The 15,530-nt window shown below is 32.4% G+C and overlaps 1 protein-coding gene across 1 annotated transcript; it reads right to left on the reverse strand.

Moving 5' to 3' along the window:
- Nucleotides 1-293: 293 nt before the first annotated feature.
- LOC123894807 (uncharacterized protein At5g39865-like) lies at nt 294-1,131 on the reverse strand. Its single transcript, XM_045944882.1, has one exon. It carries the CDS (start codon nt 1,110-1,112, stop codon nt 375-377), a length of 738 nt encoding a protein of 245 aa, XP_045800838.1. The 5' UTR covers nt 1,113-1,131; the 3' UTR covers nt 294-374.
- Nucleotides 1,132-15,530: the final 14,399 nt, after the last annotated feature.

Below are 15,530 nucleotides of genomic sequence, written 5' to 3' on the forward strand. Positions count from 1 at the left end.
AATCAAAGACTTATTATTTTTTGTCAAGTACATTAGTGATTATGAATTTCATCCTTAAAATTGATAAGTGGAATTACAGGATAATGTGTGAGTTAAGTTGACTGACAAGTAAATATATAAGAACGGTTATTATTAAAATCTTTAAATATATTGAAATTGAAATATATCCCTAGCGCTTTGAAATTAAGCAAACAACTAATTTGACTATCTAAAACAAACCTTAGAATCCAAATGACTAGCAATTATATATGCCACTCTTGAATTACATTACGGTATAATCTAGGTCTCACACATTTGAGGATCAAAATAATTATTTAAGCAAAATAATTTGTTCAATCCATTGAAAAATGATGCAGTATATTACACAGAAATTACTATTTGGTATGGCGAGGCATCACGTAGAAACATGCAGGACACCTAATCAAACCATTGGTATTGCAAGATGGACAAGTTCTGCACCCATTCTCAACGAACAATCTATGGCTTCCATCACACTCATCACAAACCACAAATCTCATTCCTCCACAAAAATCACAAACATTCGGAATCGATTTCGGTAACCGTTCCATCATTTCCTGCAACTCACCACTATCATAAATCTTCCTAAATTCATCAACACCACCAATGTACTCACCTCCGATGAACACACACGGCAGCGGCACACTCCGACGACCTAGAAGCTCCTCCAATTCCTCACGAAACCGTTCGTCAATGCACACGTCACGTTCATCAACTGCGACGGAGAATCTTTTGAGGATAGATCGAACGGTTCTGCAGTCGTTGAATGTGCGGCGAATGATCCGGAGGCTGGTGTAGTAGACGACGATGCTGCCGTGGTCGAAGTTGGAAGGGACGGTGATGGAGGAGGCAATGGCGCGGTTGCTGATTGATCGGAGGAGGGAGGGAGTGATACTGCTGAGGCGGCGAAAAAGTGTGGGAGATTTAGGTGAACCGGGTTCGGGTTCGTTTTCGGTTTGGAGAATGGTTCGGATATCTTTGAAGGAACGGAATGAACCGAAGGTACGGTTTGGAGTAACTAAACTCAATGTTGGTGTGGTGGTTCGGGAAGTTCGGTCACCACGTGATAAACTAAACCATGATGAGAATCCCATTAGTGAAGAGATTATGAGAGAAAATTATTTTGTTGTGGGAAGGTTTTTGTTACTTAAGTACTGAAATGAGAGGGTACAGTGAAGAGATTTAAAGGAGTGTTTCTGATTGTTTAGTTATTAATGGGGTAGTAGGTAATTATCTTAATAATTACCATTTTTTTTATTACCATTTTTATAAATTTTTGAAACGGTACCATTTCTATAAATTAATCAAAAAAATTGTTATCCTTATCATGTTTGTGTATTCTTTTGAGTTAAATGTCTTTATTTATATATATTTTGGGTACTAATTAAAAAAATTTCCTTTTATTTATTTTTTAAGAGTAAGGCTTTATCCTTTCATATATAATTTCACCTTATTGTAAAAAAAAAAAACTTTTTTCCCTTTATCCAATGAATCTGTTCTTTTTTATTTTTATCCAATGAATCTGCACATTTTTAAGATAATTCAGCTCGTTATTGTAGAAATATAGATGTGTTTGGATGCAAGTTTCAACTCGTGATTAGATCATTTTTCTAATAAGTATAATTATATCTCATTTTTTGACGTAATTAGTGTAAAAATAAATAATACAAAGATCTAATTAATTATTTTTTTGACTAAATCTAATTAAGTCATTTTATCATTAAATGTAGTCGTCGATGTATATAAATTTATTTTTGACCAAAATATATAAATGTAGTCGTCGATGTATCCTGTCGAAAATCTAATATAACATATATGTTCTCTACAAATTAAATGGTTTTCCCTTTATTTATTTTTTAAATAATATTATAATAATGCTTTAGCCTTTCATAAATAATTTCAATTTATTGTAAAAATAAAATAAAAAACATTTTTTCCCTTTATCCAATGAATCTGCTCATTTCTTTTTGTCAAATGAGGTAATGAGAAAAATAACACATTTTTAAGATAGCTCAGCTTGTCATTGTAGAAATATAGATGTGTTCGGATGCAAATTGCAACTCGTGATTAGATCATTTTTTGACATAATTAGTGTAAAAAAAATTATACATAGATCTCATTAATTATTTTTTGACTAAATCTAATTTAAGTTATATTATCATTAAATACAGTCGTCGGTGTATATAAATTTATTTCTTACTATTATGCTCTAATTAAATATATATTATCTTCAAAGATAGTCGTCGGTATATATAAATTTATTTCTTAATTATACATTATCATTAAAGATAGTCGTCAGTATATATAAATTTATTTCTTACTATTATGCACTAATTAATTATATATTGTGATTAAATATATTCGTCGCTTGACCAAAAAAACAAAAAGGATAATCGTCGGTGTATATAAATGTATTTCTTACTATATATTATGCTTGTTTATTATATTAGCTTATAAAAATTATTTACAAATATTTATACGATATAATATGATACAATTTGCACAAGTGAAACTATTTTTTACAATTTAGTTATGGTAGAGACATCATATTTTATGTGCAGAGAGGCCAAAGTTTTAGCTCCGAACACTTCACTTACTCACGGTGAAATTTTAGTCAATAGACTGCTTCACAAAAAATATATATAATAAGGAATAAACATGTAAAACTTTTATGTCAACAATATATATCAGTTAAAAAATTTAAATGGTATCTAAGTAGTTTAATTATTTTATTTTATTAGTTATAAAAAATAAAATTTTGTCAAAAAAACATATAATATTACTCACTTTTTATATTATTATTATTTAACTAAATTTTGTTTCTATCCAAACAAATTATATAAATTACACGATAGTATATATCACTCTAGATTCACTGATTCAGGTTTGTCAATCTTATGTTCTTCTTTCGATTTTTAGTAAGATAATGGGTGAAAAAATTTTGTCCCTCCGCCATATCCACTACAAGAAAACAAGTGATTATTGAGGGCCAAAAACCCTCAATAATGCACAAAATTCACCACAAATGCTGGTAATATTTGCGGCCAATGGCCCTCTGGAAAATGCTCGCCAGAAATGTTTATTGGCGGTCCAGGAACGTCAATAACGTTACTGACGGTCTGCAGCCGCCAATAATGCACAAGAGAAGGCACACATGACAACGCCATTAGCGGCCTACAGCGGCCAATAATGCTTCTCGAAATTAAAAAAAAAAATTAATAATTTAATTATTTAAAAATCAAATAATAAGTTTATGGTTTATTATTTCTAAAAAATACTAAGTTTTTTTTGTTGACAAAACTATTGACTTTTAACATATTCTCTTTTTTTAAATATAATAATTTTCTTTTATGCATTATTATTTCACAAAATACTATTTTTTTTTTTGTATTTTTAACATTTTTCTTTTTTAAATATATTGTTTTTTGCTTTATTGTTTATTATTTCACAAAAAACCTAATTTTTCTTTATTAATTCACAAAATACTAACTTTTGTTTATTTTTTAACAAAAATATACAAACTGTTAAGATTTTTCTTTTTAAAAAATACTGTTTTTCGAAATTATCAAATTTTTAAAAAAAAATTGTTTTAAAAAAAACAGAATTTAAACATGCTGTTTTTTAAAAAAAAACTTTTTTTAAAAAAAAAAAAATATGTACTGTTTTCGAAATTATCAAATTTAAATGTACTTTTTTTTATTTTTTTTACAAAAATAATAACTTTTATACATAGTCATAATAAACTGTTAGTAACAAATTACAAAGTACATAACTATTACTAAGTATACGGTCAAAAAAAATTATTACTAAGTATTATAAATTAAAATTACATTACTTACTTGTGTGCCGAGTAGATTCTGACTTGACGCGCTCCTAACCCACGAACTCCGATGACCACGCGAATAACACTTGCTAAATAAAAATGGTAAACAAAAAATATTAGAACATATACATTTAAATAAGAAATGTACCAAAAAAAAATAAAAAATAAAAGAAAGCAAAAATTTTAACTTTTTAAATTAAAATACAAACACTTACCACTTTTTGGATGGAGATATGAAAGTTAAAAGTATGAAATTTAAGAGAGAAGTTAGAGAAAATTTAGAGAGAGAATGGAAGTGTAAAAATGAAGTGAAGTAGAATGAATATATTGAGGAGCTATATATAGGAGAAGTGAATTAAATATATCAGTTAAAGTAACTGTTCTTTTCAAAATTCGAATCAAGAAGCATTACTGGCGGCCCTGCCTCGCCAATAACGCATAACGGATATATGCATTACTGGCGGCCTGTAGCCTTCATAAATTTTGCCAGTTTTTGTGCATTACTGGCGGCCCCTAGCCGCCAATAATGGCCAATCTGACCGCTCGCCAGCTTTTCGTCTATTATTTTATTTTTTTCGTTGTTCAAGAAGGCACAAATACATTACTGACGGCTGGGAGCCTTCAACAACCCACAAATACATTACTGGGGGCTTTTAGCCCTCAATAATTTTGATCAAGAATGTCATGTTTTCTTGTAGTGATCCGCTCAATATATTTAAAAAAACATGCACACACATATTATATGAAATACTTTTATCATGATAAATTCTAGGCGAACATTTATTTTTGTGAGACATTTATATTATTTTAAATAGTATATAAAATTTAAAAATAACCATGTGATGACAGTAAATTATATGATTGTTTAGTAGTATTCTAGGTTAGTTTTTAGTTATTTTAGTAGTCTTTTGATAGCCAAGGCATGGAAAATACCTAAGGAAGGAAGTTACTTAACCAAGAAGCAAGAGTTGAAGAAATTGCATAAAAAAGGGCAAAAAAGGAAGAAATACGCTAAATATACCACATCGTAGCAAAAATGTCATAACTGGAGCTACAAGTATCGGATCTAGGCTCGTGACCATACGTTGGAAAGCTAAGACAAAGAGCTACGACTTTCATGTTGAACCGAAAATCCAAATCTGACATCATCATCGTGCTACGATGGATTACATCGTACCACAATGTAACTTGGAGCCCCCAAGTCCAAAAAAGCTATAAATAGAGCTCTCCTCCTTCACAATTATTCATTCAAAAGTTGAAAGAACTACAAGTCTCTTAGGAGCAAAGGAGGAGAAGGAAGGAGAGCCAAAAGCTCTCTAGGAAGGCAATCTCCCATCACCGGGAGTAGTTTTCCTCGCGCTTCAATGAGGTTATCTCGTATGTGTAATTTTCTAACTCTTTTGTTATAATTATGGTTATGAGTAACTAATTTCCTTAGGTTAGGTTGAGTAGATGGACTTCACTAGAACTACTTTCATGTAATTGGTTATTATATTATTGCAATTCTGTCTTTATTAATTATTTAATTATCATCTATGTTTAATGCTTTTCATTAGTATACGTATTAGTGAAATTGATCTAGATATCGATTGTTTTCGGGAGATTCTTTTGATATTCGAATTGATGATAATTATTCAACAAAGTTAGTGTAGGGATACGTAACTTGTGGGCTATTGTAGGGATACGTAGTTTTGTGGTTGTGACTTTTGAATTAACGTTCTTTAATGCTTTCATAATTTCTCATCTCACCTAAGGGATTAGGGAGTGTGTTATTAGTGAATAGGGTAATAAGACACGGGAGTGAGTATTACTACTTAAGGGTTAATTCGTCGTGATGAACGAGACTTAATTTGAATTGTGAAATATAATAATAGGTTACCAAGTAGGGAAAGGGAAGGGATTCGAAACAACCTAACTATCCTTCTTATCTTGTAGTATTTCTTTTATGCTTTTAATTCCAACAACTTGAAAAACCCCCCAAATCTACTACTTTAATCCTAATTTAGCGATAGTTGAATTGTTGCACACGCAATCCCTGTGGAGACGATCTTACTATTTATTAGTTGAACGATTTTGTACACTTGCAAAAGAGTCATCACCATGAAATCATTTGCCATTTTACTCATAGTGGGTAGATGTTTATGTTGAATATTTCAAGGTGTTAATGAAGAATCGATAGGTGAAGTCGCTACCTTGATCCTCTATCATCTATGACTGGCGTATTGCACAAACTGTGCGTTTAGGAGTGTGCGGATGGTTGAGTTTGTGGTTATCTAGAGCAGTTGACAACCGCCGTGAGAAAGGTAGCTGTGGAGGAGAGACTTTCACAACTTATAACTTGCTTTGTAAAAGGAGGTTTTCACATGGCAAAGGGTTAGAAATTTGTGTTATAGGTGAAATCCATGATCTTAAGATCTTTAAATTATAAGAACAAAAAAATCTGTTATAAGTTGCTTGCTTTGATCACTAAAAATCCAAAGCATCATCATTCTTCTAATCACCATAATCATCATCACCACTTCTCTATATGTTTTATATAAATTACATATAAATTTCCCTCTATGATATACTTGCTGGTAATCACAATCAACATCAATACATAGGAAAAGGATTACAATCCTACACTATAAGCTACTCCTCATAACCTCTGTAACACCCCGAATTTAGAAATAATTATTTTATCAAAATATATTTAATTTTATGTGTCCATGTATTAATTAAATCATTTGATGGGTTAGAGGTAGGGAATTATTAGTGAGAAATAATGATTAGAAAATTAGTATTTATGGTAAGATATTAGTTAGTTGGAAACTAGTTAGTGGAAGAAATAAGAGAAAAATAGAATTAAGTGAGAAACAGTGGTGTTAGTAAAATGCGGGGTGTGGTTTGAATAGGGAAATTAGAAAGTAAAAGATAGAGGTGTGAAAAGTGAGTCTGTTGGAGTAAAGGGGTGTAAGTTAGTAAAATAGTAGAAATTAATAGAAATAAAAGATAGGTTTGTTTTAGGACGTTGAGAGCAAGTAAAATATCTAATAGATGCTCATAAATAAGTGTTAAAAATCTAAAAATTAGGATTAGTTAACAATCATAAAAACAAGGAGAAAAGAAACACAAAGAAATCAAGGAAACTAGGATTCATTGTCAAGCCTTCATTGTTTTTCAACTTAATCGACGTAATGGGGTAAGTGAGTTCATATTAAGAGGGTTTAATTAAATATTTGGTCACTTGCGTTTACTTTAGGTTTTAATTTGGTTCCTTACGTTTAAAAAGTATTAATTTGGTCACTTACGTTTCCATTAGGTTTTAATTTAGTCATTTTCGTTAGTTTTGTCACTAACACCGTTTGAACTATACACGTGTCAAAATGTCCACGTGTCTATCCACATATGCAAACTAGCTGCCACATATGACAAAATTGGCGTAAAAGACTAACTAATGCAAACAGTAAAAACGTAAGTGACCAATTTGATACTTTTTAAACGTAAAGAACCAAATTCAAATTTAAAATAAATGTAAGAGACTAAATGTGTAGTTAAGTCTATTAAGATCATGTCTTAACTTCAAAGGCAGTGTAGGTCGAGGGAGCAGTTTAAAATGACGAGGTTAAGTGACGATTAGTCCTTTCTACGTTCTGTTTTCAAGGTTCGCTCGCCTAGGGAGCAGTGAGGCTCGCCTAGAGAGCCTTTATGTGTTGTTCTAGGTTGTTGTTCTTGTTTTGGGTTCTTGGTTTTAATCCTCGCCTAGCGAGAATTGATGCTCGCTTAGCGAGCCTTCATGTCTTGATCCTATGTTTTTCTTTTGTTCTTCTTTTCTAGGTTTTTGGGGATGAACACTCGCTTAGCGAGGTTGAAGGCTCGCCTAGCGAGCCTGATGTTCATCAAGTCTGAGTTATGGGAGCTTGAGTCCTCGCTTAGTGAGGCTGGGGCTCGCTTATCTTCGCTAAGCCTGATAGAACTGTGGTTTGCATTTCTACTTCGAATCAAATGTTGGGATCTGTTTCTTAGGTTTCTAGGTTTCTGTTTTGACTTAAATTGAACCGTTAAGGTCTGTATAGAGGTTTATACTCTAATAAGTATTTTCTAAAATATAAACCAACCCAATTAGAACTAGTTGTCAAGGTTCGTTATGTTGTAAAAATTGGACCTAATCACAATAATATAAACCACATATTATATAAGTAATCAAATAACGAATAACATAAAAATAAGAATAGATATTATAGAAACTTATCTTTGATTTCGCCAACCGCAGCAACATAAGCAACCATGAACTTTCAAAACCATTAATGACCTGCATAATAGTGAACCATGGAACAATACCCGAGGCGTGCTGATCGCACTGTCCTTAAGGATTTATCCGCCTCATTAAGCGCAAATCCCTCAGGATTCAACAGGTCCTTCCCGAATATGAATCATATCTGAGGTGACAGAACTAGCAAGAAATAATAGATACCGGTGATGTAATCCAGGAAGATAACACCTCAATTTTTTTATATGGAAAGATAATATTGAATTTTTGTTGAAAATTATATGTACCCAAAAGCTCAATATGTATAAGCTCACCTTTTCTTTGTTCTACCACATCCGTATATATTCATTGTTACAAAGATAAAACCTTTTCTTCATTATAACCATCATCATGGCTATATTAACTATAGGAGTAAGTGGATATCAACAAATTATTAATAATGGAAGAACGTGTTTATTGACTAAGCAAAACGTTACTTAACAACTTATTATTAATAATAATTTTAATTCTTTCAAAACTATTAAAATAACTTTAAAATAAATTATTTATAACAAAATATCCAACATGTTATAGATAGGTTATCGTTGAGTTGTTAATTACTCTGTGATCAGTTACTGTATGTAGGTTGTCGTGTCAAGTGAAGTTGTTTTAAATGACGAGGTTAAGTGACGATTAGCTTATGCTGCTGTTTGCGGAAGATGACATTAGATGACTGTCTTCGTCCATTTACAATTTGGTTCTTAAATTCGAGCCGCTCTAATAGTGTAACACTGGGGCGAACTAATTGTTTTGATTTAGTTGTTTTCTTTAAATTGGCAACTTTGTGACGATGGAAATGATATTTGAGATTTTTAGTTAATTTCGCTGTATGTTTTTAATTAATTGATGTTTTTAGGCAAGATGTGTGACACCCTAAGTGGCACATATTTAATTATAACATTTTTATTTAACATATCAGTCAGGGTTTAGAGTGTTACATAGTTGGTATCAGAACATGTCAATCCAATCAGACCAAGTTATAAATCTATTAATCCCTTTTAAGCGACAAGTGTGTGAACATTGTCGACGATTGTTTTCATCTAACACTCAAACTTTGGATGTGCAGAAAGAAATGGACGAAAGAAACGATCAAGCAATCGCTAACGCTATGACAGCAATGGCCCATGCCATAGGACGAAACGCCCAGTAAGGCTTGAGAATAATATCTAGGTGGCAAAATACAATGCTCGTAAGAGATATGAACGGACCAAGTCACAACCTAGGAGATATGTCCTAGAATATAGGCCACACGGACCGAATATGGAGGGAAGTGGGCTCAACCGCTCCTCCTATTATGGAGATATGCTCGCCATCTCCATTAGGTGAAGGACGTGTGTGTATGATTATTAGGTCAAGTACGTTCTGTATACCTACTATACTATACTCTAGTTTAATATCTCTGCTAACTAGACATTCATATAAATAACCTTAGTAAGAACATATGCCTTTAATCCTTAAAATAAACCCCATAAAATATAAATAGGGACTAAAAATGAATAAATTCTTGAGACTAAAACTTAAAATCTCATAATTTTTAAGAACTAAAAACATATTTATCCCGATAAAATATAAACAAAAGTCTTGTGATATTTATTTCATACCATCAAGATTATTCAGTTAAGTCTTGTTGAATTCATGGTGATGCAAAAAGATATTCAATTCATTCATTTGAAAGTTTACTTCACGTAAGGGAGGAGGCAGTATTTTACACCAATTTATGCTTAGTCCGGGTGAAATTGATAGATGAATCTTGTGACTGGAAATTTAAAGAATTGCTTTAGTACGCACCAACAATGGCTCATTGGAGGCGACTTTAATGAAATTGTTGAAGTGTGTGAAACAAAAAGGTGGGGTTCCGGCATCGAGTAGAAAATTTGAGGAAATTTCAACGGAGAGAATCCTCTCTCAGTGTTCCCTAATGCTTATAAAATTGGATTTTTCTAATCATCTAGTTCTCATTTCACCGTGCGACGATACAAATGATAGAATATGCAAGTCTTTTTTATTTGATAGTGTCCTTGGCTGTTGGAAGAGACCTATTCAGCTTACAAAATAATTTTCCAAAATGAGAACCCTCACATTTTTTTAGCAAAGAATATGACAAGCAATGAATCTTATTGATCATTCAGTTTCTACGATGTTACAAGCCAATGAAGTGTATTCAATATTGAACCCAATTTTCTAATTGCTTCCATTGAATCCTGAACCAAGAGAGATATCCATCTGGTCTCAATATGCGATCTATCTCCACAACCACGTCTACAATGTCACATCTGACAAACATTATCGTAAACTGTCAGAATCATATAATAACTCAACACACATACATGTTACATGCAGACTTCATACATATCCCAATCATATAAAGAAAACAAATATTTTTTAGCAGCACCCAATTGTATCATAACTAAGAAGAAAAACTGTGAAATCTTAAGATCAAATACCATTGAGCTTGAGCATAGGCGCAGACAAGAGAACAATAGGCGCAAAACATAGAAACTGGGCACAGAATTTAGGCACAAGTTGTTGCCATTATTCACAAAACTAGTTCTTACACTTGATTGATCCCATATATATACACAATGAGGATCACTATCAACTAACTAATAATGCAGTTACAAAATGAAACTAATTCTAACAAACTTAGAGACCAAACAGTTATGGAAGTTGGGTTTGTAAGGCAAGTAATAGCTCATTCCATCTTGCCTTCAGCTTTCACAAAAACTGCAGTACAAATTTCTGTATTATCAAACTTGATAGTTTCATATTGTCTTTTCAAAACATCAAACTCCGATCACAAAATCACATCAGGAATAACAAACTCATAATATCAACAACTTCAAACCTTTAATTTTTATTCACTTCAATTACTATTCGATCTTTCATTACCTAATCAATGTTTTGGATTGATTTTTATCATGTATATCTTTCAATTACTCTACTAGTTTTAGAACCTAACAGAAGCAAAAAGAAATAAAGCATACAAGCCCACCTTACTAATATATTTCAATTACCAAAATATCACAAATACATCTAAGTTTATACATGTTAGATAAATAATATAAACCAAAATTAAAGATAAATACTCATCCAAAACTGCAAATCAGTAATTATATAGAAAATAGAATCATGCTTGCTATCTACACAGCATTCAAGTTCTAAACTCTAAGCCTTGTTCCTAGTAACCAAACAATTTGAAGACAATTCCAGTTTTCAATACTTCTCTTTAAGGTTCTAAAATACACATTACACAATAATTTAATGTAGCCACAAGAACAATTTAAGTAATTATCAGCTTACTTCACTTAAGCGCCAAGCTTGTACCTGTTGTGTACAATTCAAGTCTTGGCAATTAAATCTTAAGTTTATTATTCTAAAACAGTTAAGTTTTGTAAGAATAAAATTATTATAATGCAGAAGTACAAGTATTACAAAGAAAGTTAGCGACACATGGATTCAACAAATATTGAGATTCAGATTCAACAAACATTAAGAACATTTTGTAACAGATACCGAATTCCAGTCCACATAGATTGGATTTTAAGTTCAGACATTATCTAGCTGTAAATTCAATTGACACCGATAAAAACTACATAATGCAAAGATTTTAATTCGCACAGTTAACCAAAACACCATATAACTTTGGGTCAGTAAACTAATTCATACGAAGGACAAGTGATCAATACAGTAACCATGCAAAACGTCGAAAACAGAAAGCAGGTGGCAAAAAATATTGATAACTTACTTGAGAAATCACAAAGTCAAAGTTTCACTTAAACCTCCACTGTCCCAATTCACTTCCCAGAATAGCCAAAACTCATTATTAATTCCTGATATAAAAGCTATCAAAGTTTCTCTGCCTTATCATTTTCACCTTTATTAAACAGAGAACGGATAATAATTTCATAAGTTGCAGCGTCTGGAATGCAGCTATTGTCTTTCATTTTTTATACCAAGACGAACGCTTCATCAAATAAGCCCTTGTCGCAAAACCCTTGGATCATAACAGTATATGTACGAACATCTAGATTGTAGCCTTTGACCGAAAGCTCTTCAAAAACATTTCCCGCGTCCTCTACTCTTCCAACTTTACACAATCCGTCGATAAGAATAGTATATGTGTGCATATTTGGTTGAATACCCTCGTACTTAACTTTTGTTATTAATGCAATTGCCTTTTCAACATGATGGTTTTCGCATAAAGCATCAAATATAGAATTGTATGTAACTATATCTTGTGGTAGACCTCTATCATGCATCTCATCGACAAGCTTCAAAGCATGTGAAATTCTCCCTGATTTGCGCAAACCATCAATAAGGGAAGTGTAAGTTACCACATTAGGAATAATGTTTCTACAATTCTATATTTGAAGAGATTTAAGGCTTCATCCACCATTTTGGTTGAAAACGACAACATATTGTGTAGAATGAATGAATGGATGGATTAAGGATTCATTCAATGTCAATGTGGGTGCTGTGTTCGCGCCGCGGTTTAAGAAGGGAAAGAATCAAGTGTGTGGTTGGATTAAGAGTTTGTTTGAAGTTGTTACAAAATTTGGGTTTGATTGATGAATTTACGAAGAAGTTGATGATGGTGTATGGTGTACCGTTAAATTTGGCGGAAATGCAAAATTTTAATGGTTATCTTTTTTATAACAACATCATACGGTTAATATTAAAAAATTTATTGATGTATATGGTGACTTACCTATATAATGTTGGTGCACCTGGTTGAAATTAATCATTTTGAAGAAGTTTATTTTTGAGTTTATGAAAAATAGTTTATGCGAAGAGCAATGCTATATATCGCGAAAGAATTTCCACGAATTATCACGAATGCCAGTTTTACCATATAGTATGTATACTATGTAATTTTTAATCAAAAGGAAAACAAAGGTATATGGTAAGCAAATGATTATATATATATTGGTCAAACAAAAAAACGATTGCACCGCCCCCACCGCTTGCACCTCATCAGTGTGTCTACTCCCAGTTTAACACTTTAACACCATAGTAACGATAAAATAAAACTTATAAACACCAACATAAATTATCCTGTAAATTCTATTTAATTTATTTGCACAATTTTTCTATACTTTCATCCGTAATTCATATTTGTTCAAATCATCTTGGCTTAAATGCAGTTTTGCCCCTCCTATTTTGATTAAATCAGAATTTTACCCCCTCTGTTTTAAAACGCGGACTTTTACCCCCCTATTTTATAATTTTTTGGATTTTGCCCCCCCTAAATTTCTGCTTTCAAGTCACAACTTCAAAACTTCGCACACAACTCAATTTGAATCAATAATTCACCAAACAGATATCGAAATGACCGTAATCGAGTTATCTTTCCACAGAATCAAACCCCACTAAATTTGGAGTTACAAAGAGAGATTAATTACTGTTTTAGTGAAGGTATGTCCCCCAAAATTCTGCACAAAATCTGCTTTCGAGTCACAACTTCAAAGCTTCGCACACAACTCAATTTGAATCAATAATTCACAAAACGGATATCAAAATGACCGTAATCGAGTTATCTTTCCACAGAATCAAACCCCACTAAATTTGGAGTTACAAAGAGAGATTAATTACCGTTTTAGTGAAGGTATGTCACCCAAATATTCTGCACAAAATCTGCTTTCGAGTCACAACTTTAAAACTTCGCACAGAATTCCATTTGGATCCATAATTCACCAAACTGGTACCTAAGTGACCGAAATCGAGTTTGTTTTCCACAGAATCAAACTCCACAAAATTTGGAGTTACAGAGAGAGATTAATTATCATTTTAGTGAAGGTCTGTCCAAATCAATTAATGTATGGAACTACTACTGGTATTTTTGTCATGTCTCTCACCCTGTAGCTCATTTTTCAATAGTATTTACATTTCCGGAAAGCTAACGAAATTACCCTTGTTTTCATTTAAATTTCGTCAAATTTGGAGTTACGATGTGTTTGGTAGACGATGTTGAATTTAAAGGTCATAAGTAGATTTCTGCAAAATTAGTAATTGGACAGACATTCACTAAAACTGTAATTAATCTCTCTTTGTAACTCCAAATTTAGTGGGGTTTAATCCTGTGGAAATATAACTCGATTATGGTCATTTCGGTATCCATTTGGTGAATTATTGATCCAAATTGAGTTGTGTGCGAAGCTTTGAAGTTGTGACTCGAAAACAGATTTTGTGCAGAATTTTGGGGGACATACCTTCACTAAAACGGTAATTAATCTCTCATTGTAACTCCAAATTTAGTGGGGTTTGATTCTGTGGAAAGATAACTCGATTACGGTAATTTCGATATCCGTTTGGTGAATTATTGATCCAAATTGGGTTGTGTGTGAAGCTTTGAAGTTGTTACTTGAAAGCAGAATTTTAGGGGGGCAAAATCCAAAAAATTATAAAACAGGGGGGGTAAAAGTCCGATTTAATCAAAACAGGGGGGGCAAAACTGCATTTAAGCCAATCATCTTTTATGTTTTCTGTCAATAATTTTTTCCACATGCATTATACAAGTTGAGAAAAGTTGGAACATACAAGTTTTAGAATAGAGAACATTGAAAGGAAACACTTATGAAGTTATGAATTGAAGTGGATGGAATTTTGTATCAGAAGAAGTTGTTGGGGAAGATAATGAGAAAGATAACATGAGTGAGAGCGCTTGGAGAGACGAAGGGAAAGAAGAAAAAAAAGGAAAACAAGACGAGCTACATGTTCGTGATAATTCGTGAATTTCTTTGTCGCTATATCAAGCATTTTCCTTATGCGAATAAATAAACTTTTAAGCTGTTTTGCATAAGCTGAAAAATAAGACAATCAAAACGGATCCTCCTACATAAGCAAATTATTGAGAAAAAAAAACTCCAAAATGACATCTTTTGACCGCCCTATTTGAATAAACTGCTTATACAAATGCTTATGGTATTATTAAAGTTCAATATACTTGAAGATCCAAGGCAAAATCATATAAGAACTACACGTGGCAATAAACGACCACCAAATGGTTCAACGGCCACGGATCGAAGGACCATTGTTCCCTTCCTGTTCACTTGTTATTTTATGCTTTCACCGAGTCTGTGACTCACCCCTATTTTCTTTCATTTTTTTCAGATTCACGAGTTGCAAGATAGACCGTTCTTGATCAATTGTAGACTCTAGACTTGTGAATATATACGTGTATTTTATATTAGACGTGACAAACGTATTTATTTTTTTTAATGGCGGTTAGCCCATGCGCGTCTATGCGCCAATCATGATTTTAGAGAGGGTCATGACAGGATCCAAATTCAATTACTTTGGTACGCACCAACAATGGCTCATTGGAGGCGACTTTAATGAAATTGTTGAGGTGGAAGGGAAAAAAAAAAAAGGCGAGGTTCGGCCTCCAGTAGAAAATGCAAT

Source organism: Trifolium pratense, linkage group LG7 (genome assembly GCF_020283565.1).
Source record: "Trifolium pratense cultivar HEN17-A07 linkage group LG7, ARS_RC_1.1, whole genome shotgun sequence".
In the NCBI taxonomy this organism is placed as follows: domain Eukaryota; kingdom Viridiplantae; phylum Streptophyta; class Magnoliopsida; order Fabales; family Fabaceae; genus Trifolium; species Trifolium pratense.

Coding starts and splice junctions, on each gene's coding strand:
- LOC123894807 (XM_045944882.1), bottom strand. CDS start 1,112: ATGGGATTCTCATCATGGTTTAGTTTATCACGTGGTGACCGAACTTCC.